The sequence below is a fragment of the Nesoenas mayeri genome, assembly GCF_963082525.1.
Source record: "Nesoenas mayeri genome assembly, chromosome: 17".
NCBI classification, from domain to species: Eukaryota; Metazoa; Chordata; class Aves; order Columbiformes; family Columbidae; genus Nesoenas; species Nesoenas mayeri.
The window spans coordinates 6,891,597-6,916,570 of NC_137565.1; the positions used below are offsets into that span (position 1 = coordinate 6,891,597).

The 24,974-nt window shown below is 43.6% G+C and overlaps 1 protein-coding gene across 4 annotated transcripts in view; it reads left to right on the forward strand.

Moving 5' to 3' along the window:
- Nucleotides 1-24,974, forward strand: part of ZNRF3 (zinc and ring finger 3) — a gene marked incomplete at its 5' end in the record, with an annotated part of 72,225 nt that overhangs the window by 32,976 nt on the left and 14,275 nt on the right. For 2 of the 4 annotated variants that reach the window (XM_080355192.1, XM_080355195.1), the window contains 2 exons: nucleotides 8,659-8,784; nucleotides 24,708-24,782. In XM_080355192.1, the coding sequence (XP_080211318.1) occupies nucleotides 8,659-8,784; nucleotides 24,708-24,782 (201 nt within the window). The remainder of the gene's footprint in view (nucleotides 1-8,658; nucleotides 8,785-24,707; nucleotides 24,783-24,974) is intronic. The other 2 variants (XM_080355193.1, XM_080355194.1) reach the window with 2 other exon arrangements.

Sequence of the window (24,974 nt, forward strand, 5' to 3'; positions counted from 1 at the left end):
TTCATTTAATACAAAGACCTGAAGTTATGAGAATTCTGAGAACCAGAGTCTGTGGTTGTTCATGTGTTGGCTTCTATTTTTTTTTTTATGCAAACGTTGCAGGTATCTAGGAGTCTGTGTTATTATCTCATACTTTCTCCAGGAAAAATTATACATGCTTTGTTGGGTAATATTTGCAGGCAGTTTTTTATTGTGGGTGAGTCTCCCAGGTTCCAACTGTGCTGATGTATTTTTATTTTCTATGAGAAGCAATGAAACTACAGCTGGCTGTGCATTATCTGTTGTACCTTTTCCGTGTCTGTTCTGTGTCTAGTCAACTGAGCTGGTTTTAATTTTGAACTAATCCTTGGTGCCGCCTTCTGCTGCAGTGATATATCTTTATGAGTTTAAACAGTAGTTCGAGTATCTGAAGTGCAAAAACGGGTGGAGAGAAGCGTTAGGATATTATAACCCTCCTCTTTCTGTGCTGCAAAGTGCAAAGCTGCCCGTGTTAGTGCTGGCGAGCGTAGCTCCGGCGCTCTCCTCCATCTCTGAGTTTCCCTGCAGCCGCGGGCGCTGCACCTCGCGGCTCTCACAGCTGCTGGGCTTTGATGGGGACATGCCTGCCTCCTTCCACCGGCCTCCCTTGGCAACCAGCCCTTTGAAGATGACCTCTTGCTGTTTGCCTGTTGTCTCTCTTGTGTTGGATTATAGATGAGAGGTTGGCATGAGGGGAGGGGGATGGGGTGGTGTGTTGTGCGTTTAAAGCCTTCTCAACTTTTATTTCTGCATTCTCAACTTTTGATTTTTCTCTCTGGCTTTTAGCTCTATATGGGTAAAATGTTGTCTTACGTATGGAAAACGATTTATGGCAGAAATGCACGGTTTCTCTTTGGCATTTGTATATGCGGCAAAGGAAGTTTGATGAGTTTCTTGGTGAGGACGTTACATTCTTCCTGTAACAATCTATTCGCATTAGTTCCCTTCCCCCATCTCTCCTTTAAGTACAATATTGTTCTTGGTTTTAGGGCACCCTTTCTCTGTGTGCATGTTCAGTGTTCCCCTTCCCTCCCTCTGGCCTCAGTGAACGCACCTTCTCAGAGGCAGCACCAAATATATCACCTTGTTAATGAAGGTTTGATCTGACATGGAAAGGGATGCACTAGAGCCCTGGGGCTGGGTCACATTTTGCGGGGACGCTGCTTACTTTTGGAAATCCAAACAACGAGGCTTTGCTAAATACTGACAAAATCCTTCATGAGAGTGTTATAGTGAAACAGTAGCTGTAGGGTAAGAAGTAGGGTATCATCAGGGGTCAAACAAAGCATAGGAATAAATGTCCGGTTCACGACAGCAAAAGGTAAACAGGTGAGGTATTTTATTACAGAGCATTGTAGCTAACAGTGTTTACACACTTTTACAAATTTTACCATCTCCTTTCTCACTTTTTTCTTCAATGATGAAATCACTTTAATCTACCTGTGTCAGCACTCAATCTGAGGTTTCCTCAGGCTTTATTAAAGTCTGGATGTGGAGGGCAGAGTGACAGTTGACATTGGCATTGAATATTGATGAATAGGGTCAGGAGTTACACATTACAGCATATTTTACAGCAAAAATGAAGAAGTTGCAATGCCTCAGTGCAGCATACCACCTCAAATTAGAAGAATAAGATGTGGGAAGGTAGCTGTGATCTCTGCATGTAAATAATTTGTTCTTATATAGAGTATTGCGTTTTAATTGGATCTCCAAATATTATCTTCTGTTCTGAAAACAACCAGCAAAGCCAGCCTCTTTCCTTTCACCCCAGATAGAAACAGTAAACAAAGACGTAAGGTAGTAATAGATTATTCCCTTGGAAATAAGAGACTTCGTGGCACAAGGGCAGGGGTATGTTTGTGTTCCCTCTGCTACTTCTCTAAAGGAAATTAAACATCAATGTGTCTTTTCAGTACCTACCTTCATGTAATTTGTTTGCTCTTACACAACCTGGGCAAAAGTAGGCCATGCAGATTATACCTCTGTGCTTTGTATTCTATGGGCTGCTAGTGTGGGTGGTGTAGTCTAATCCATTTTAGCAGTTGCTGTATACCTGTTTTCCTCTGAAAGTATGACATTTACTGGATTTCATTTTTAGTCTTCCTTCAGCCTGTGCGAGAACATTTCTCTCCTTCTTCCTTCATTTCCTGTTATAACTTGTCTATTTTAAGTGAGCTGATTCTTGTCCAGGCATGGAATCACCAAATGGTTTGGGCTGGAAGGGACGTTAAAGCTCATGCAGTCCAACCCCTGCCAAGGGCAGGGACACCTTCCACCAGACCAGGTTGCTCAAAGCTCCGTCCAGCCTGGCCTGGAACACTTCCAGAGAGAGGGCGTCCACAACCCGTTCCATTGGCTCACCACCTTCACAGTGTAGAACTTCTAGTCTAAATCTACCCTCTTTCAGTTTAAAACTGTTAACCTTTGCCCCATCTTTCCGGTAGACCCTTGTGAAGTACTGAAAAGCTGCTATAAGGTCTCCCTGGAGCCTTCTCATTTCCAGGCTGAACAACGCCAACTCTTTCAGCCTGTTCTCATACAGGGGGTGCTTCAGCCCTCTGATCATCTTCATTGCCTCCTCTAGCCCCTCTCCAACATGTCCATGTCTTTCCTGTGCTGGGAACCCAGAACTGGACACAGCACTCCAGGTGTGGTCTCACGAGAGCAGAGCACAGAAGGAGAATCACCTCCCTTGACCTGCTGGCCACGCTCCTTTTGATGCAGCCCAGGATACAGTTGGATTTCTGGGCTGCAGGCGCACGCTGACAGGTCACGTTGAGCTTCTCATCAACCAACACTCCCAAGTCCTTCTCCTCAGGGCTGGTCTCAATCCATTCTCTGCCCAGCCTGTGTTTGTGCTTGGGATTGCCCCAACCCAGGTGCAGGACCTTGCACTTGGCCTTGTCGAACATCATGGGGTTCATGTGGACCCACCTCTCTAGCCTGTCAGGGTCCTTCTGGATAGCATCCCTTCTCTCTAGAGCATCAGCCATCCCACTCAGCTTGGTTTCATCTGGGAACTTGCTGAGGATGCACTCAATCCCACTGTGCATGTTGCTGACCAAGACGCTAAATGATACTGGTCCCAGTGGAAGCCTGAGGGACACCACTCATCAGTGATCTCCACCTGGACATGGAGCCGTTGACCGCAACTCTTTGAGTGTGACCATCCAGCCAATTCTTTATCTGCCAAGTGGTCCACCCATCACATCCATGTGTCACCATTTTAGAGGCAAGGATGCTGTGTGTGTCAGCATCAAATGCTTTGCACAAGTCCAGGCATAGGATGTCAGCCAGACATAGTAGTTCTATGAATCCTGTTGTATGCCTGTTGTTTTGATGCATGGCATCCATTTCTTCAAAACTTAAGGGATGCCTCAGAAATGATTTTGTGTTATTTTACCTTGTCTTTCTCCTTCCCTACCTTTCTTGATTCATTTAGCACTCTTAATGCCAGCAAACCAGCTGTGCTTGTTAGCAGTTTACTGCAAAATACACAGGGTAATATCTTCCCTTGCCTGGGTCCTAGAGGACTCTGGAGAAGCAAGTCAGGTCTCACACTCCATGTAACATCAAGAACTTCCTGGAAAGCCACGGTCTGGACCAGATTGCCTGAAATGTGATGAAGTGAACTGTACTGACTTTGGAAATCAGTCACAAATCAGTCTGTGCATGTAAAGAACAGTCATTACCAGTCTAGAGGCATACAGTGCTATGAAATTTTGGGTCAGCATGAGATCTGTCAATCTGCTTGCTGAACTTTCTTGCTAAAATACAATCTGCAAATCGAGTAGCTCAGAGGTTTTTCACAGAGTTCTATGCTTGTGTAAAATAAAATGCTACCTTCCCTGGTGCGTGCACACGTGCATGTTGCCTTTTAATTCCTTCCTAACACTCTTGGAATATTCAACCCTCATGACAATCTCATTCCTTTTCTAGGTGTGCATCATGTGTGCTTTTGGCAAGGGAATGCAAATGGCAATTTCTTTTAGGGTTCCTTACATGAACACTTTCAGTCAACTGGGGGTTTATTGGCTGTTGAATAGCTACATTCGTTCTTTCTGGGTCTCAGACGCTCGCTGGGGCTGAACAAATAGACCTCGCTGTGTTTTACAGTGTTTGTCAGGTTCTCTTCATACTACCTACTCATTTTCTGCTGGAAAACTTGCAAAGTTGTAACTGCATATGAGGCCTTTAACTTAAGCCAAGGAGATTGTAAGTCACTCAGCTGATACTTCCAGTTTTAAGTCCCCGCTTGAGTGCTATGGAACAAATGTAGTTGTTCATGAGATGTGAGATAATCCTATTTTTCCCGGCCAGGTATGGTTATGTCTAAAGTTCTGGCCATTACTGCATTTTTAGGGCCTGTCTTGTTCTGTATAGGGCCAGAACTCTTTGTTTTATCATATAGCTACTGGCAGCCTTCTTCTGCCAAAGTAATCTACAAAGGTAGCATTTTACTCCTAATTTTCCCTCCAGTTTCCCCCATCTTTAGTGGCATTGTGCCTGCATCATTTGCCAGCATCTTTCCACCCATTTAAAGAGAAAGAAACCACAACTGTAACCGTGACTTTGTTCCCCTCTGCTCTGTCAGTACTGTGGTAGGAGAATTCAGTGTAATCAAAGCACTTAAATTCTTGAGAGAAGGAATCTACCCTCAAATTATCTTGGGTATGCACATCTTTTCATGGAGTTTTGCATTTGAGACCCTTTGAAGGACGGAGAGGCCAGCTTTCTGTTTGAATGGGCTGAGAGCTTCCCTTGCAAAGTGTTTGGAATGATGAGTGTCCAGCTGCTGTGCTGCAGCAGGTCGCTCGGCTGCACGGCGTGGGCAGCACGCTGGATCTCCGCCTGTGCGGTAATCTGATGCAGATGTGCTGAATTTGGCGTTCTGTACGCATCTGTTGCTGTGCGTGTACTGTGGGTATCTGCAGCGTCTCTCTGACTTGGGGCAGCCCCAGCAAGAGGGTGTCTGAGAGCACGCTGCTCTCTTTCAGCTGGTACTTTTCTTCCTCTCCTGAGGGATGGATTTGACTTTGGTCCGTGGCACAGGTGAGCTGCTCACAAGCACTTCAAATACACTGTGAGTCACAGGTTGGGTATCCCTGTGTCAAAGGAGTAAGGGAAGGATGCTGCTGCTTGCTTCAGGTGATGGGTGTGCTGAACTATTAACAGATCAGTGCTAAGGTCTGGTTCCCGAGTTAGCAAAACCTGCTCTGGCTGCTCTTCAGAGTTTCCTGCTCCTTCTCACAGGATCTGGCAGACTGGAGAGTGTTGGCCTGTCTGCATGGTACAATTTTACTGGCCTTTTCTGCATGGTGGATGTGTTCAACTGCCTATCTCTGTATTTGCGTTTAATTACAGCATAGACTGGATTTTTCGCCATTCCTTTTGGCATGCTTCCTGGAGTAAAGTGGACTGGGAGAGGATTTCAGGAATGCTCGATACTCTCGCTATAGAGAAAGCTCAGTGGAAGCCACTTGTGGGTTCAATGGTAACCGCTGGGTTGAACCGCATGGTCACAACCGATAGCCAAGAAAAGCGCACCGCTGGAATGCTCAGGTCCTATAATGTTACATTTTGCGGTGATTCGGTTGTTGGCAAGACATTCTTAATCAAAAAGGAAAAAAAAGTCTGAAAGTGAAAATACACTGTCTTAATGAAGTTTTGTACTTGAGCTGGAAGGCAATAACAACTCCTAACCTTTTTTTTTAACTACTCGTTAGTTCTTGGTATTAATTTTAATTACTTTTTTTCTATTTCTGTGGTTTTGGGTTGCTTATCTGCTGATACAGGGAAGCTACATCCTGAGACTTTTCTTTCTGGAGGGGTCTTATTAATGCTGGATGACAATGCTCAGTGGAACAATGAGAATGTGCAAAAGGTATCTAGGAGACTTACTAAATCAGAGACATGTTTTGTCTTTAAAAAAAAATCAAGTCAACCTCAAAACCCAAAAATGAATGAAAAATATCTGTGCCTTATATCTCTTCTTTTACTGTTTGTCAGGAGATAAAACACCTGATTAATTATAGGGGATTAAGCACAGAGGGAGGCTTTGGCAGCGTGATTGGGAGGAAGCCTAAAATTCACCTAAGGAAAGAATGGGAAGGATAAATAGGTACTTTTAGTGAAGAGGTTCTTGCTTAATTTGATTGTTACAGATCTCGTGTTGCTGTGATCGAGCACACGTTCTAAACTCTGTGTGTGCCTTGCTGTGTTTCGGAACCAGGAGACCTTTCCAGAGGGCAGCAGAGGTCGTGCCGCTAAATCCACAGCTGCTGGGCGAAGGCGCGTGTCTCGTGGACAAGCTCCTAGCTGCTTTTCGCTCAAAGGGTGGAGGAGAACAAATGATCTTTTGTGACTTGTGGGGTGTAAGGAATTGAATTTATAATGAATTCAACCAGAAGAAAGTTTGGGAAGGTAATGCTGAGCCTTAAAGGCATGTTATTGAAGTTTTTAAGACTGTCCAGGTCTCGTTATCCACACCTGGCTTGTATTTATTGGAACTGATAACTTGGCAGGAAAGGGGAAGAGTTGGGATCTGTTAGGGTTGTGTTGCTTTGTTTTCAGTGGTACTGAAATAAGGGAATGTGTTCACAGTGTTGACATGCTCTGTCTCTTTACAAACTACTGGAACTATGTAAGACACAGAAATACCAGCCTGGATTTATCCAAGCTAGCCTGGGCCCTGAAGCAATGTAGTGGGATCATCCTGGTGTGTATGGACATGACTGTCCTGCTTCTACACCCAAACCAATAAATATTTGGTGGCATGATATGCCATATGGATTTAGTGTCTTGAAGGTTGAGGCTCACTTGTGATCTTCGCATGGTGTGAATGTACTCTATTAGTTTGTTTTGTTTAGGGCCTTTGGCATCCTTAATTGTAGTGTGGATTGGGAGAACCAACCAAGCACCGTCAACAACAAAAACACAAACCAAACCAAACAAAAAACACCCGTGAATGAACAACTGAAGCTGGCTTTCCTGCCAGCCACTGGACCCCCCATGTGAAGTGTATGTGAAATACTGTTGGCTGAGATGTGAAACCTGCACTGGTACCAGGGGTTGCCCCAACCCCAATGCAGGACCTTGCACTCGGCCTTGTTGAACCTCATCTTCAGAGCCTCAGATTCACTGGAACAAATAGTCTAGGAACAGTTCGGCTTTGCAATGCACGTGTTTTTAATTGAATAGTGCCATGTTTTTGTCAATTGTCCCTTCTTGAAACGTATAGACTTTGAGGGAGTACTGCTGCCATAATATAATTTGTTTTGTTAATTACTCTGGTGAGATTCCAGTGTGATGCAACAAATTCCCCGGGAGTTTCTAGCCTGCAGATGTACCTGGTATGTTCTCCACATTTGCCAGCACAGAGCCTGCAGCGCCCTGTTAGTTTTGCTCATCGCTTGCATTGATTTTTGCATTTGGGTTTGAGGTTTCTTATCTGCAAGGTCTTTCTGCCATTGTCTGATGGTTTAATAAACTTCAGTCTTCTCCCCACTTCAGTCTTCTGTGCGCTGGCTTATCCTGATTTCCAGGGACATAACTGCAGAATGTGCTTGGTACTGTGATCTAAAGAACTATTCACGCTTGGAAGCTGTTATGGAATAACACTGTTCTGGAGGAAAGTGGCTGCTGAAAGAATTTTCTGTTCCTTGGCCTTTTTCCAAGATGTTTTCTAGACTAAAGTGGGTATAGACAGTATTTTTTGTATGGTTGGGGAAAAAAGGACCAAGAGTTTTCATCTCGTGACAGCGTATAGAAAGATCCTGAGCTGTTCATATGGTGCGTTTTGACACTATTATCCTTGCAGACAGGAAAAAAGAAAAAAGACAAAAAGGTTGAAGTTTTCTTGTATTCATCAGGACTTTTTGAGGTAATCGAGTTACAGAGTACAATGTTCCTCCTCTGTCGGTTCACTGTGTGTCTGCTCTGTAACACTAAGCCACTTAAAGTTTGTGCGGCTCTTTTTGAAGTTATTTTAAACCCTCAGCAATGTATACAGACTTTTTTAACCTTGGATGAAAGCACCTGAGTCGTGGTTTCAGTTTTGCCCTTTCAGGCATGTGGAAAGTGCCCCAGCACATTTCAAGGATTTTGAATGAGAAACTTCATGTATACGGGTTATGATTTCAAAGCTCAGCTGATACAGCATACGTTAAGGGAATTACATCAAGGGAGTGGTTCTCTGTTTCTTTAGATATTTAATAGAAGCTTTGTGTTCACTTAAAGGATCCCATGGATTCCTTTCGGGGTTGAGTATGCTGGAATATATGCCCTGGTGATTTTGGGGAGAGCACTCTGCCTGACTCCCTTTCCTGATTTTATGTCTGTGCTGAATAGTTTATCCATCAGATGCTGAGAAAAGGACTTACAATCAGATCTGATTGTGAGCCTTGAATGATTTTTCATAAGCAAAGACAGTGAGCTCACATAACATTCCAAGATTTTGTACTCATAGCGTGTTTCAGAAACATAATAAATTCTTCATATATGCAGCTTTATGTTTCAGTATTTCTGATGTACCTTAATAAGTAAAAGTGTATTTGTCACAAATGAAGGCATTCAAAAGCAATCTGTATGTTTCTTGAGCTCCACTGATTGATTAAAGGTTTCTTTCTGATTCTTTTCCAGATGCACCCGCTTGGACTGTGTAATAGCAACGATGAGGAAGACCTGTATGAGTATGGCTGGGTAGGGGTGGTGAAACTGGAACAGCCAGAGTTGGAGCCCAAGCCGTGCCTGACTGTCTTGGGAAAGGTAAGGGGGCAGTTTGGGGTGAATGCTGCATGTAACTGTTTCTTGGAACACTTAGTTCATTTCTGAGAAAAATCAGCAACAAATGAAACAAGAGAAAACTCCCTTGACTCCACAAAATACTCCCGTTTTGCCTGTTTTCACACTAGGTGCTTCAGGGAAAGACAGTGTCATAACTCAATTGATAGAGATAGTGGGGGGGAGCTGAGTGCACACGTTCTCTTTTTGAGCTCTGTAGGAACCTAACAAAGACTCCTGCAGCAGTAGTATTGGAGTAGAAAAGAGTGAACTGCTAGTGTGATACTAACTTGATCAAAGGAAGCTTCTTATCAAGTCAGTCAAAATGAAAGCATTTTATTGATTTTCCTTAGGTGCAATTTTCTCAGAAGGCATAGATTAATTTCCTTTGCGGGCGGGGATGATTCATCTTCAACCCTAGAAGAGATTTCTTAGCTTTAATTGCAGGATAAATATATCTAATAATAAGTGAGTCTGTTCTTACTGTATTGGTTAAAGAAGCAAAAATTTTCATCTTGCTGGAATCTCCCTGTGGAATACAGCTTCTGGAATCGAAACTCCTTACAAAACATCTCCCCTTGTTTTATGGGTGAAGTCAGATTACTGCTGCCAGATACGTTAAAAACGAAAGGAGAAAGCTGCCCTTTTCTTGTTCTCGGCTTGAGGATTGAGGTTATTGGTTATTGTATGTTATCGAGGCTTTGAGGATCGATGTTATTATATGTTGACATTTGACACCTCGAGTAGTTGGAGGAGTGTGAAAGAGCATAGGCCGTGAGTTCTACCAGTAACTGAGTAGTTGGAAGTGCATAGAGTCTCTGGAGTTTGTCCTGTTCTTCAGCTGGCTCAAGCTGCTGAGACTGTGGAAGGATAGTGTTGGTGACTTCGGGTTAGCGGTGCAAATGTAGTGTATGAGGCAGAAATTAAATCCTAGGTTAATGTTTTGTAGGTAAAACTTGTGTCTGTATATTTAGAAACAAAACTTCTAAAAACCCCGCCTTTCGTAGGGAATGTGAAACCATCTGTTTCACTAAAATTTGCTGCAAGTTTAGCTTGTGGGACATGGTGAGAAACATATCCCTAAGAAGTGACTGCCCTTTCTGTTGAATTTCAGCATAATACAACTTCTTTTTTTTTTTTCTGAGCTTGGAGCACTGTTTTTGTTTCACAGAAATTCCACCTGATGCTTCTTCGCTCTTAGGAGAAAATCTGAGGATAAGGTTTTGTGAGGATCGGAGTTAGAGATTGGGTACTGAAAGATACATAGCAATCCATAAGTAAACTCTAGGAGTAAGCTGCGTCTTGGGGAAGGCCATTTAAAGAAGGAATCTGTTTAGTCCCATCTGTCAGGCTCTTGAAAAGCATGTGATGAAGTAGGTGAAATGGATGAAGAAGTGGAAACCATAGATACCCTGCACAAACAATGTTGTATTTTCTGACTCGGTGACATTGCTTGTCTGACCCACTGCTGTGTACCCAGATCCCATCGTGTACCCATCCCATGTCCCTGAAACCACACTGATCTCTGGTGTGAGAACACCGCAGTACCTGCTGATCCGAGCTTCCCAAAGCCTGGCCTGCTGATGGGCAGAGCCTGGCTTTGCTTCAGGAGCTCTGTAGCATCTACTTTGATGCATACTGATGGTGATACGACTCCTGCATCCTGCATGGTGTGTGTCCAGAGAGCCTGGGCACAAACTTCCCTGTGTGCAGTAATTTTAGCAGGTGAGAAGGGACTGGTCAAGGTTCTAGGCAATAGCTGCTTCTCAGTAGCTGTAATGCAGCACCTCATTCTGTATTTTCATGTTGCCATTTTTCCTTCTCTTCCTGAAATATTTGTTCCTTGTTTCGTGCTTCCTGATGTAGTTTCTCATCATCTTTTCTCTGCAACCCTTCTTCTCAGTCCTCCCTATGCTGAAGTTACATCCTGATTTAGAAGTACTTCTCAGAATTCTTGAAATATTGCTGAGTGCAGATGGCAGCAGGAGCATCAGCCATGAGCTTCTTTGCAGGCCTGGCAATTAAGTCAACCAGGTTGTCTTCCAGTGGGAACAAATCGCATTGCCCTTGTCTCCATCTCTGAAAAGTTCAGTTTCCATGCAGTTTGGTGCAAATGGCTACATGAGTATTCAGTTTGTCCTGTGACCTGTTTTGCTTGGGTAAGTATCAAGTCTGCTGCATGTGTACATGTCTCTTCTGGTTGTTTTTAGGATTTGGCAGCTGTTTCACTTAAAACACGAAAGGGAAAGGGAGGGTAGAGGAGAGGAGAAATGGAATGAAAAAGATAAAGGAAAGGCAAGGAAAGGAGAGGGAAAAGGAAAAGAGAAAAGAAAATAAAATGAGGGGAGGTGGCCTTTAACAGGGAAGGGAAATGGAACTTCTCTCATTTAGAAAAGAAGGATGAAATCAAGTAATGCAAGCCTACTGTTTGTTCCTAATTTAATTTGATTTATCCTGCCCCCAGGGTGGCTTGTCCTGCAGTATTTGATCTTCTAGACAAATATTGTGTTTGCCTTTCGGTAGAATTGTGATAAGCTCTTGCTTTCCCAAAATTCTGTAAAGTAGGCCTGTTAAAGTGCAAGATGTGTTGCAGAGGTAACGTGGATGTTGCAAGATGCAACATGTCAGAAATATACTTGCCTCCTGGATAGAAGTGTTGCATTTCAGCTTTGCTGGTGTTGCAGATATTATGCAAGTGAGATAAATGGCAAAGCAACCCATTACACACATGCATGTGAATGGCTCAGGTGGGCAGCATAAGACTTCACATAATGTGAATATTCTTACCTCCTTAGAAGATGTAGCAGAGTGCATAAAATGGAGTACACAGGGCATTTGGAATTCTAGACCGTAGGAATTCTGCTTTGTATAGTGAAGTCTGACTGTGTGATCAATTATACCTCCTGCTGGAAGCACATGTATCTCCCCTTTTCCATTGCCATTTATTTCCTAACGTAGGAATTGCCGTTGGGATCTTGTAGTATCTATTCTTAGAGCTTAATTCCATTAGAAACCATTCTGTGAAATGAAAGCCAAACTTCTATGTTGGGAAAGTGGTGTGGTTGGATCAATTTAACCTATTGGTTTGATAGTAGGAATAAAGTTGATGCCAGGAGAGTGAGAGAAGTTAAGGACTTGCTTGCTTTTAAAACTGTCATTGGAAATCTGCCTCAACAATTCAGGGCAATGTAAAAAAGCTACCAGGGCAGTTATCTGTGTATGTGCTTCCCTTTCCAGCCTATGGCACACGTGGGCAATTCTGTTTCATGTGGACACTTTTCACTGAGAAAGCCAGTTTGGATATTCTCATCTTTGCTGTGAACTAAGACGATGCACATGGAGAGTTACCCTGGCTCAGCTGAGAATGACTTTGTCCATCTTTCTCATGTACATAAGGAATAGATAACCTTGTCAGCTTAAGTCTATCATAAACGAATGTGTTTAAAAGCTCAGTCTCAAACCATTAAAGAATTTGTAAGTCCTGTTTTGAGGTGGCCAATTTAAACTCATTTTGCTAAAACTAGTGTTGAGTAATACAGTAGTAGAAACAAAACCAATATTGCTTGTGTCTGTATGGTGAAATGCAGGCATATATGAAGGAATAAATTATGATTTTTTTACTTTAATAAATAGTAAAGAATGAAAATAGAGATGATATTGCAGAAAGTTTAGAATATCTTGAAGCAGAATGTAGAGACTGCTTAAAAGCTGTTTGTAGAGCTGAATTCCATGACACAAATTGAGTACAAAGACGTATGGTTTTATTCTTATTGTTGGTTTTAGTTGTTGTGGTCTTTTTTGATTTGGGGTATTTTGGTTTGGGGTTTTTTGTTTTGTTTTTATTAAAACCCTGGTCTGTGTTTTCAGAACTTCACTCCACTTGTTTATCCGTGTGCTAAATGGGATCGGTAGCTGTACAGAATTTAATGTGTCTGTTTCCATATAGATTTATTTTAATTGCTCATCCTTCTTAGTCAGATTTATATGGTGTAGTGGAAATGAAAGAGTTTAAAAAAATGTATCTCCCGTTAGAGTGGCCGTGAAAACTGGACCCTGATTGGGAAGGGGTGTGTGTGGCAGCTGTGATTTACCATCGCCTTTGATCACAGTGCAGCCCTGTTTGAGGCAATGCTGCGTGCAGGCAAAGCAAAGGCCTGGATTTTACTGATCTCATGAGCTCCTGAATAGGGCTAGAAGGGGAATGACAGAGGAAGAAGAAAGCTTTGGAAATGAAAAGGAAACCCCGTGAACCCGACCAGCATTATTGGCTGGATTTGCCTACCAGGGAGCCGCTCAGTTTCTGCCAGGCTAATTCTGCCCCAACTTCTCTCCCCCGCGCCCCCGACCCCACCTCCCCCTCCCTCTTTCCTTCTTTCAGACTTTTTTTGTGTGTGAGGCAGGGCTGTAGTAACTCGGTTCTCAGGCTGGGAACCCACTGAGCTGTTGCCATGGTCACTGGGAAGCTCTTCATGCCATGTGCTTCAAAGGGAACCTTTCCCCTCCTGGAATTCCTGCCTCCCCTGCGTGCCGCACAATGAGGCTCCTTCTCCTTTGCTCCTGCGCACGTGCTCCCGCGTGGAACTTGGCTCCACGGCCCCCGCGGCATCGAGGTGGCAGCACCTGCGTGTCCTGCGCATTCCGACCTGCAGAGCCCCGTTCTTCCCCTGCCACGCTCGTTGAACCAAATGACATCTGTCATGACAGTGAAATACAACCCAGCAATGCTTCAGCAGGATAGGTAGTGAGAACATGCTGAAGACTTGCTTAAAAGTCGCACTTCTTCCCTTTCTGCAGTCTGGAAAGTCCGGAGGGAAGGATTTTGTTCTTGTTTCTCTTTCAGGGATTGCTGAAGGGACTTTTCTTCTGTATTAATAGGCTGTGTATATTTGAGGATGTGCATCTGAGTAGAACTCAACAAAGAGAGGATGTCCCGGCTACTACAGCTTCCTGTTTTCTTCACATCAAAGGAATCTGTAATATGAGGAAACTCCTAACAATTCTCCCAGTATTAATTCACTTATTTTCTCTCTTTTAGGAGTTTATTTACAGAAATGCTAACTGGGAGAATGTTTTGTTTTGCCATGTCATCGTTACAATAATACTACTTGGTTGGGGCCAAAATAATCATAACTGGAATCTGCATTAAACAGGCCAACTGTGATTCCTGACTTTTTGTCTGTCAATTTAGTTCAAATGTAAAGATCCTCATACGGTAGTCAAATGAGAAATCATGGGGCTGTGTTGGTAGTTCAGTTGCTGAATAGAGAGTAATCTGTTGTAAGACTTGAGGAGCCAGAGGGCCTGTGAGGAGTCAATTTTAATCCTTTTCTTTCAGAGTTACTGAAAGTAATAAAAAAAGAAAGACAAATTAAACAAAGCCAACTGACACCTTTATATCAATAGCCTAACTCAGCATACAGTTATAGGTCCATATTAGACTATAGATTGAGAAAAGTTGTTCAGCAGTAGAAACTTAATATCGGTTGTTTTGAACTCTTGTGTTAGGAAGGAAGTTGTTTTGAAGCAGAAGTTTCTTGAAGAGCCCCGACTCCTTTGGACTAGTTGATAGATCTAAATTACACATGGCAAACGTGCCAAAACTCTGGTCAAAACACAAACTGCAGTTTTTATCAATCTCATCACTCTGTAATGAAAAAAAACTATGCATTTCGAGCTGGGGAAGCAGCACTCTGGCTAGTGTTGGAGACTGAGCTTCTGAATCAGTCATGTTCCCTAAGAGTCTCCATTAACTTGGCATTTAAATTCTGCATTTCCATGACGTGTTGTCTTAGCACTGCCTAAAATTAGAGTTGACTGTGAAAATAGGTAGTATATATAATTGTAATCCATGCCGTGTATGTGTTTTTCTTACTGTATTTGTTCTAAAGAATATGTTGAGAAACACTATTACAATTTTCCCGAAGCACCAAAGAATAAGTGCTGTAATATTATACTGATTGGGTTTTGTTATTCCCCACTTCATTATCATTTATAACGTTCAGGATACCTGAAGCATCTTTAAAAAATATATATTTGAGGTGATACTGTTACTTGTGCAAATATTTTTGGTGTCATTTATCTTGTGAAATTCCTGTTTCTCACTTCCCCGGTGTGAGCAGTGTGATCAGACCTCTACAGCATATAGACATAATGACTTCTGGAGTTCCAGCAAAATTGCATAGATGAGGACAGAAGAGGGGATAATATATGGTTTTTCAGGAAGATGAGGGATTTTGGTAGTGATGGACAGAAATAATCAGTCCTCATAATCTTCCTGATAGGGACAAGTGTGTATTTTTGAACAACAACAACAAAAAAAGCACATAGAGCCAAAATGCTTATGCCAAAAGCTCAATGTATTTCTGCCTCCCATTGCCTTGCCTCTTTATCCATCCCTCACAGACGATACTCTAACAAGCCTGTTGGCTGCAGAGAGCATGGGGACATGGAATGAAGCAACAGTCTCGTCGCTATAGTTGAAGTTTTGAGTTCATATGTACCTTTCTCATGTCTTTCCATCTTTAAATCCTCTCATTGTGTGCCTACTTTGCACCCTAATTTCAGCAGCCCCTTTGAGGGGAGAAGGGAGAGGCTGCCCACAGGTGGGGGAACTGACAAGCAACCCAATTAAATTCTGGAGACAGAGGAAGGTTTGTGTTGTGTGCGGATCATACAGCAAAAGATGTAAAACAAAAGAAAGGAGCTGGGTCAAGGACAAAGAGAGGAGTATGAAAGAAATGGACAAATACGGGCTGCATCAGGTTAGTTCAGAAGGAGCAGGTCTGTCAGGTTTTAATTCATGGGTGCTGGTGGGCTCTTTCCTTCGGCAACTAGTGCCAGCAATGTGTTCTTGTGTTACTTTACCAACTTCCTTCTTGTGTTGTCTGCGCAGTTATGAAGAGTAACAGCTATTAATGGAGAAAGGCTGTCTCTTACGTGTCTCCCTCTGGGCACTCCTTAGATTTGCTATTGTTGGATTGATTACTTTAAATAAACGTCTACTTTTAGAGTTGAGTCCTTAGCAGTCTCCATCACCATCTTCACTCCTTTCCAGCCAACTGTGGAACACAGCTGCTTCTCCTTCAAGCTAAAGAAGCAGCTGTTGTTGCACAACATGTGTTACTGGAGTCTTTGCTCAGTTAGAACTCCCTGTGAAATTAATGGAAGTCAGGCTGAATAAAGACAAACATTTCTTTTAAGATATGCCCCACATACAAATAATAATACTATGTACAATACTATTACATTGAGAGACATTTTTATTTCACATGTAGAATCTACCTGTTTCTCTAACAGGAGAAATGCACAACGGCAAACATCTTGGAAGAACTCAGAAATTGAGTTGAAAGCAGAAAAGTGAGTGGGCAAGTAAGTGCAGTTTATGTTGGAGTATAGACGTGAACACAAAAGAAGGCAAGCAAAATCAGATAAATGGATCAGAAAGTGAAGAAAAATAAGGAGGAAATATAGAGGCAGAGAATGGAATTATTTAGGACTCCACAGTTGAGTGACACACCTAATTTTGGTGCATTAAGAGACAGAAGGCTTTGAAAGAAATTAGAGAACTGGAGAATGCAACCAGAGCCGCATCAGGGGGACTCCCATATCCAGAGTAAAAGATGGGCAGATACCATCAGCAGTGGGAGAAAATAGTGGATCCTAAGGAACTGCAGACATAAAGTGGGAATGTTTTACAATGATTTTCATGTGGTTGAAGAGGAGGGGGAAAAAGAAATCAAACATAAATTGTGCTTCATATCTGACTCATTTGAGATAATTGGCCAGAAGCCGTTTTTCTGCTCTAAACATTTTGTCTTCTTGATGTCCAGGTGGATATTATCTAGAGGTGCCTGTTTGCATGACATGATGATTTAATGTTTGTTCTAGGTTCAAGGAATCAACTCCAAATAAGTCAAGTGATCATACTGTTGAACTCCCAATGAGTATGAAGTGAGCTTTTAGGTCAATGTATGGAGCACTTATCAAGCCATTTGCAATTCTGGCAGGTTATTTCTTGAAGATTAGAGCTGGACATATTTGTGGTATCAATTCTTTAGACAGCTTAGGTATATATTATCAGCATCTGCATAGCTTTTGCCTTAAAATTGATCAATATAGATATGAAACTCTCACCAAAACTATTTCAAATATCAAAACCATGTAGGTATTCTAGTGCATTAATGCCTCAATTGTTGGCCCGTTGGTGTTTTGTTGAGTTGGTAAGCCAGGAGAATACATCACAAGACACCATTTTTCAAAATGCTCAAAGAACTTGGTCAGGTTTGGATGGGAAAAAGAGATGGCCCTTAGCCCTGAGGATCCATATAGTGAGCTTTTTGGAGGTGCGGGGAGAGCATGTGTGAAGGGCACAGGATGCACCAGACCTCTTGAGTCCATGAACGGCGTCAAAACTCCCAGAGGGTCCCTTCAGCGGAGTGCACGGGACTAATGAGCCAGCCTGGCTGTTTATGGGCTGTGGTTAACCTCTTGCAAGTTAGGATTTCCTGTCGCCAGCAATGAGCTGTGACCGCCAGCACCACAGTGTTAATGATGAGGTAGGGGCTGATGAATGGCTGGACTCCAGACAGCAGCCTTCACTGGCAAAGAATCAAGTGGCTAGAGGGGGAAAAACATTGATGTCTACAAGAGAAATAATGCAAACTCCAGAACCTATAATTCCCGTGTTTAAAAAAAGAAAGAGAGAAAGAAACTGGGGACAAATTCAAACCGAGTGAAGCTTTTATCTCTGCATTCTGAATAGAAGATTGTTCTTAAGCAAAACTGGCTGCAAAAGCCAGGCCAGTTAAAACAATATGCAGGCTGCTTGCCTCCGAGTAACCAGAAATTGTTGGCTCAGAGCAGCCTGCGCTGAGGAGCCAACCTGCTGGGAGACGTTATCCAAGCAACGGCCTGAATGTAATTCCTCCCGCTGTGGAATGGCGCTTTGGCAAATGAAGACCCTAATTAGAGATGGAAGGGTTTCTATTTTGTTTTTCTTTAATCCTTACCCCGAGGCCTCTGCAATACAGCCATGTCTCTGCTTGTGTGCAGAGAAGTTTCCAGTTTCCCTTTATAACAAAAATCCTCTACCTTTTTTAGTTCCCCCCCTCCACCCCCCGAAAGAATAAACAAACTAACAACAAGGGCCCACCACCATTTCAGACCTTGAAACTGATTTAATCCAAAACCCAAGGATCACTGCTTGAAAGAATGTCCATGACATCTTATATTAGCCAGCCCATAGAAAGTTGGTAGATAAACTGCAATACTGGCCCACCGTGCATCTTTTTACTACTGAACTTATTACCCGAGCTGATTGTTGAAGTACACAGGGGGGAGGAGGATCTCACTGCCTCTGCTTTCAGGCAGAAATCAGAGCTTCTTTCTCGTTATCTCAGAAGAGGTTTGAAATGGCGTCCTGCTTATGCTTGGCTGAGCTTAGTTTCTGGGATTACTGGGGAATTGTACATTAACAGAGCTGAGGCGTCAGTTGGTTAATTTGTAACTTGTGTTTGCAAAGCAAATGCTGTCCTTTTCTCCTTCTCTGCCCTGCAAACCCGCCTGTGCTCGGGCTCGCTGGCTCCAGCAGTGGTTCAAGGGGCTTTGGTGACTGAGCCCAATGGCAGCGTAGGAGAGAGGGGATGGTTGTTCAGGTGTTATTTGTATTCTCTCTAGCTCCGAGAGAAAAAGAGATTTTGCGGTTTGACATCTGTAATGACCAAGTGTATTTGACATAATGCGGTGGGGTTTGTGCAAGATGGGGTGCAGCACACTGTTTGACCGGAGTGTCTTTGCCTGTGGCTGGTGTTCCGTGCTTTTGCAAGTACAACTGTGAGTCTGCGCTAGAAATGGGGTTTATTCTGCTAATGACATATAATTTTATTTTCCCCAGCAGTAGCTGCTGCTAACTGAATATATTCTGCATAGTCAAATGTGAATAGGAAACACACGTCCTTGCTTATTTTAGGAAACAGTGTACAAGATGTATTTTCAAAACAATCTGAATAGTAATACCCACTCTAGTTGACCTTTTAGCAGCCAATATAGTGCTGTTCTTAAACATGCTGGCAAATTTTGCTGAGCTGTTTGTTGGAGTTTAATAGGGTTCTTTAAGGTGTATCTCTGTTCTGCAGAAGTTAAGGGCTTTGAGACATCAGGGTCAGAACACTGTTCAACTGACTGGAGGGAAAACTGGCCATGGCAACATCTGCTTGTCCAGACCTGCAGATTCATCATTAATTTTATGTGAGAACCAGTGATCTTTCTCCTCTATTAAATTTACTGGGTTTGTCCAGGTTTGTACTTAACTGGAACCTCTAAAACTCAAGTCTCTGCTGAGGTTAAACCCAGATAACGTAGGTTCCAGGTGCTTAACTCAGCACCAAGGTTGTCCTCTGCTGATAGAACAGAATGAAAAGAGGGCAAGTTGGCAGAAGGCAACTAGAAAAGCTGATATTCTAGGACCCAGTCCTGCATTTTCTGTATCATAGCTCTGCTAATATTGTCTACATCTTTGTGGACTCACTTGATAAGGAGAAAACAGGTGTAAATCGGTTTATGAGCGCTAAAAGTGATTGGAACAGATTTTGCCACTTTGAGTCTGCTCAAGAGAAGACTCTGACCACTGAATTGCTATATTCATCAGTTATTTCGGTGAAACATTGCAGATGGAAACCCCCTGCCTTCAGCTGTATTCCCTAGCAGTCAAGATTGTTGAAAGCCTTGACCTGCCTTTCCAGAGCAGTAAAACAAGACACTGGACCTTTTCACGGAAATCATGTTCCTTGGAGTCACAAAGTGTGGAATTTGCTTATTACTGAGAGTTGCGTACAAGTTACCAATATGCTTTGTGAGAGACTGACCGCTTATTTCAGAGGACCAAAGAGAGCTGATGAAAGAATTGGCCATAAAAGAAAAAAAATGAGATTCAACTTCACAACACTTGCATAATCCCACTCTTTGGCAGATTGATGACCACTGACTCCACAATGTGGAGAGTTCTGACATGGAATATTGGGATGGGCTGGGTTAAACAGAAAATACGCCTCAAGTTCCATGATTTTTAGTCATAGAGAAATTAAAGGGGGAAAACCACAAAAAGTGACAGAGGGAATGCAAGTTTGGTCAGGCTGGCTCAGTTCTCAGCAAAATAAGGGTGTCTAAACCAATTTTCTTAACTACTCTGCTCAATTAACTCTGCACAGAGTTAGAGCAACCCAGTTATATTTTCTGCCTCAAAAAGCATGAGATGGGGGGAAGGAGAAGGAAAGGGAAGAAGAAAAAGCCTTGGCTATACCTGTTGGAGCTGTACTGTTTCCCTCAATTCTGACGGAAAGCAGTGTTTTGTGTTTGAGATCCATAGGACTGTCTTTTGCATATTGTATCCTTACTCTTCTCCTTCCTGTCTTGTTCATTTTGGAGGACCAGCTAATAGTACATGCTGGCACCTGATGGAATAGAGTTGGGATAGTTTGCTAAAAGCAGTTTACTGTCATCTGTACTGGTTACTACCTAAACCATTGCCGGATCCCTCCTCTCCATCTCTACCGTGTTCTTAACCCAGAGAATAAATCAACTCTCTCATGTACTACATACCATAGTTATCATTAACATTTGTTATTTACAGTCCACTAAATTCCAATAAGATAATCCCTAGAGTTGGATGAACAATCCAGCTAATCTAGGAAGCTAATTCAGGAGACAGATATGTAGTCCTTCTCTCGGCTGCAATTTATGCAGCCTCTGCAACCCGTTAGATTAGTGTCGTGTCCTCATATGTAAATAGAGCTGTATATTGAGAGGGAATTCTAACTCTGGCAAAGAAGTAAATGCAATGAATAAAGGCTAATGTTGTTGGTATGATTTTCCTCTTGAATGGGGACGTTGTTAAGTTGTTTTTCTTATGTTGGTTTATCCACTGTTGCATAATAACTGACATATCAATTGGAACGAGGCCATACTAGAAAGCAGAGCACGAGATGCTCGTAATGTTCATATCTACAACCGTGCAAGGTCCTTCTAGATGTCAGCAAGTGGCTGACCTCCTTACCGGTTTAATTGTTGCTGTCCTACCTGATTTGAATTCATGAGAGGAAGCAGTACACCCGTTTAATAATCATCTCGTCCCTCGGGTTGAAAGTTTGTCTCATCAAGGAAGTTGTTGCTTCCTTATTGTATTGATCTGGCCCACAGGAAGGGAGCGCAGAGCTCATGAAATCTTTCTGTTGTTCTTTGAGGTAATAACTAAAATGTCCCCAGGCCTGGAAATACAAAGAGATATTTTTCTCACACTTCGGTCATACATGTTTCCTCTCATTCTTTCTAGATCACAGGGTCTAGTAAATTCTTCCACATTTTAACCTGAGACGGTATTTAATGTGCATCTTATTGATAATGGTTATTAACAGTGAGTTCATAACAAGTAGGTGTCTAAAATACACTCTAAAATAATCTCCCTGACCTGTGTCAATCTCTGTGCAAATTAAAACACTACAGAAACACAGATGAAGACAATATTATTAATTTGCAATAGAAGTATTTTTAAATGCGTAATAAGCACACCATAACCTTCTGTTTACATTTTTCTTCGAGTATAAAGTAGCCAAACGTATTATTCAGCAGAGGGCTTCTGATAAGGTCCTAGGCTGGTGATGTTTAGGGAAGGGTGGGTTCAAAGGTGGGCTTTTTATCCCTTGATCATTTTGGTTATTTTAGAGGCATCTACATCCAATATTCAACTAAAGAAGATAGTCAAACGTCTACCAGGTGTTTGAATGAAGTCTAGCAAATGGTGGATCTCTTTTAACTGCTCCTTTACAAAGAAAAGGTGTCATTTGAAAAGATTCCTAACACGGCCAAAACTCTTTATTATGTTTGTACCTAAGGACAAACAAATTTTGAATTGCCAATACAGGGCTTGCTGAAGATTGTTGTCATTCCAGTCCTGCTTCTAGGACCAAAGCACGCTTAGTATGTGAGTGGTTTTGCACAATTAAGCTGTACGTTTCTGTGTGTCAGATATATATTAATAGTTAGCTGCCGATCTGTTTCCCTGGAGCTCTAATCAAGATGTGGGAGCACTTTACAGAACAAGTAAAAGTCACGATAGCGGTGTTTGTATGTAGTCGAGCAGTCGGAGCCCATTGCTCTGTAGCAGTGTCAGGTTTTCAGGCTCGCGATGCCAAAAAAGACTGGGAGGTGTCATGAACAAATCCAAATTGCTAAAAGTGCAGCTGTAATTTAGTTATGGTTTTTATTACCCTTTACAAAAAAGGAAGACTACAGCTATGTAGTGATAGTCATTTATTTTAAACGGCAGGAGACTGTGGGAAGGGCTGTGCTGGCACCTTCACTGCTCTGCCCGTGTCCGGGGAGCTGAGCTGGGAAACGCCTGTTTGTTTGCAGTGGGATTTGTAAAGCGGGTACCAGAACAGCCTTTTCTTTTCCTCCCTGCCCTCATCCAGCGTTTGTTTTTCGCCTAGGTTTTGTACACTTTGCTTGTAAGTGGTTTAGAGGCAGTCTTTAAATGCTGAACAGCCAAAAATGAAGACGTCCCGTGCCTGTCGCAGACGGTCATTATTTTACGTGGGACTCGCATGTTGAGTGTTGAGCTGCTCTGATTACCGAGTAGCGGCCGCGATGTGTTCAAACACGTTTTGGCTTTAAGTGCCGTACCGTGTGTGGGGGTGACGCAGGGGCCCGCCAGCCCCGCTGCCACCTGGAGCGGAGGGACAGACAGACAGACGGACGGACGGACGGACGGACGGGCCGAGGGCAGCGCCGGCGGAACGCGGCCCCGGGCCCGGTGCGGAGGTTTCACAACGCGCGGGAGCGGCGGCCGCTCTGATCTCCCGCCAGCCGGGCCGGCTGCCGCCAAGCCGCGGAGCCGGACTCGCAGCGCTGGAGCGGGCTCCGCGGAGCGCCCCGCCGCGGCACCGCCTGTCCGCCCGCCGGGACCCCTGCGGGGGGTCGGGAGCTGGGGAGGGGGGTGGCCGCGCAACCGGCCGCGGCTGCCGAGGTCCCCTGGTGCGAACAGGTCTGTGCAGCGGCGGGTGTTGTCCCGGGCCAGGCTCCTGGTGGCGGGGGCGCGTTTTCCAGGAGATCCGTCTTTGAAAGATCCGCATCTCCCAGTTCTCCCGGTCGCGCCCGCGGCTGGACGTCACTTCCGGGGATGGGGGTGTGTTCGGGGCGGTTCGCCGGGCCCGGCCCGGGGCAGGGGAGCGGGAAGGGACCGGACCGGGCCGGGCCGGCCTGGCGGGCCGGAGGGCGCGGGCAGCACGGGCAGCCCGGCACAGGCCGCTGGCTGCGGCTGGTCCGAGGTAAACCAGCCCAGCGAGGCTGCAGGAGCGGACAGGCGGTTCACCCCGCTTGCTGTACCTTTTCTAGGACGATTTTTGAATTCGGTTGGTGCTTTTCATCTCTTAACACCTGATTTTGCCATACAAAACAAGGAACACAGATTACATCCTGGTTGTGGAAACTGCGCAGCGTATACTGCTCATTCAGCGTGTTCACAAAATAAAGGTGTTTTTTTTTCTGAGCCAACCTGAAAAATCTCTTTATAAATATCTGTAGAGATGAAAGTGCTTTGCGTGTTGACCGACCGCCCTGAAAGAGCAATCTAAGTGTCCAGAACAGCCCTACAAACACCGTATGTCTGTAAAAGGTGCCTTCCAGGGAAACCTGGGTGAGCTTTTCCCTTCGGGGCCACCGCAGTGGAGAAGGTGTAGTAGGTTCCTTTTAACTCTGCTTCCCCACAGCAGTTAGTGATTAGCCAGGTGTGCTGACTTCAAAGGGGACAAATACCTGCCGGGCTGAGGAGGAGACCCCGTCTGGGAGCTGGTTCCCTCATGCGCTGCCTGATGGGCTTGATTGAAAGTAAAAAGATACAAGAGCAGAGCAAAGAAAGTGACCCATAGGTGTTCAGACTAACATTTCTCTACCAGCCAATATTTTTCTTGGGAAACACAGAGTGATCTTCCATAATTTATCGCTTTCATATGTCTCTTTTATATCTCAATTTAAATTCATGTTCTGCTAGTCTCTGTGAAGAGCCAGCGTCCTCTTGTTTGGTACCGTGATGGTGATAGATGTCATCGCTTGGAAAAATAGTTATTTGTATTTTGCATCCAACAAAGGCAGTAACAGCTCTGAAAAGTTACTGGGGATGTCTGCTCTGTGAGGCCACTGAGCGACGTGTGGACAGGACGTACACAGAAACTGGTGAAAATTCCCTGTCTTAGCCTCAGTGTTTTCTCTATCCCAGAGGATTTTAATGTGTTCTACTATCTCCTCTGTGCTGTTGGTAGCTGCAGGTTTGGACCGTGTGTTTGATGAAAAGCCGTGGGTCGGATCTTATCTGCATAAGAAGTGTTATATGCAACAGTTCTGACCTCTGATGGCCAGATGGAGCAGTATTCTGAGGCACTGTTCGCAGGATTCTGATATGATAGAGTTTGTCATGACTGTGGGAATGACACTGGAGAGATATAAAGAACCTGGTCCACCTTTATTTTCTACACTAGTGAGCTTGTCTCTCCACCCCAAATCACAGGGAAGATTCTTTTTAATGGCACTTCCAAGTAACACGGAGGAAAATAATATAACTTTTAAATTCTTATATTTAAAGGATTTAGAGGGTCTAAATCACATTTTAATTTATTTAAAAGCTTGTTGAAGGAAGAGTTTGAGAAAGAATAGGTAGAGATTGTAGAAGCTATAGTGAAGTTTAACTACATTCCATGCTGGTTCAAGAACTCCTGGGTTTGTAATTACTTTCTCATCTGTTTTAACTACACAGAAACACAAACTGTCAAGTTTGCTATCTGGAGATGAGGAGAGGGAGTAATTTTTGAGGTAAGAAGTCATCTTTTAGGGTGGGACTGAGGATGCTGTCTTTCTTATTGCAGGCAAAGCGAGCAGTACAGCGAGGAGCCACAGCGGTCATCTTTGATGTTTCTGAAAACCCAGATGCCATTGATCAGGTATGAAGAAGGGAGCCAGGCTTTATTACAGCCTCCGTTGGGTTCTTTTAGGGTTGCTGAGGCAAGACTTGAGAGCATACAGATCTCTGAGCACACCTGCCTTAAGGCACGCAGCTGCTGCCCATGGGTAGCTGTGGTTTTCCTGCCGGTCTGCTGGCAGGCAGGAAGCAATGGAGGTGTTGAGATGTAGAA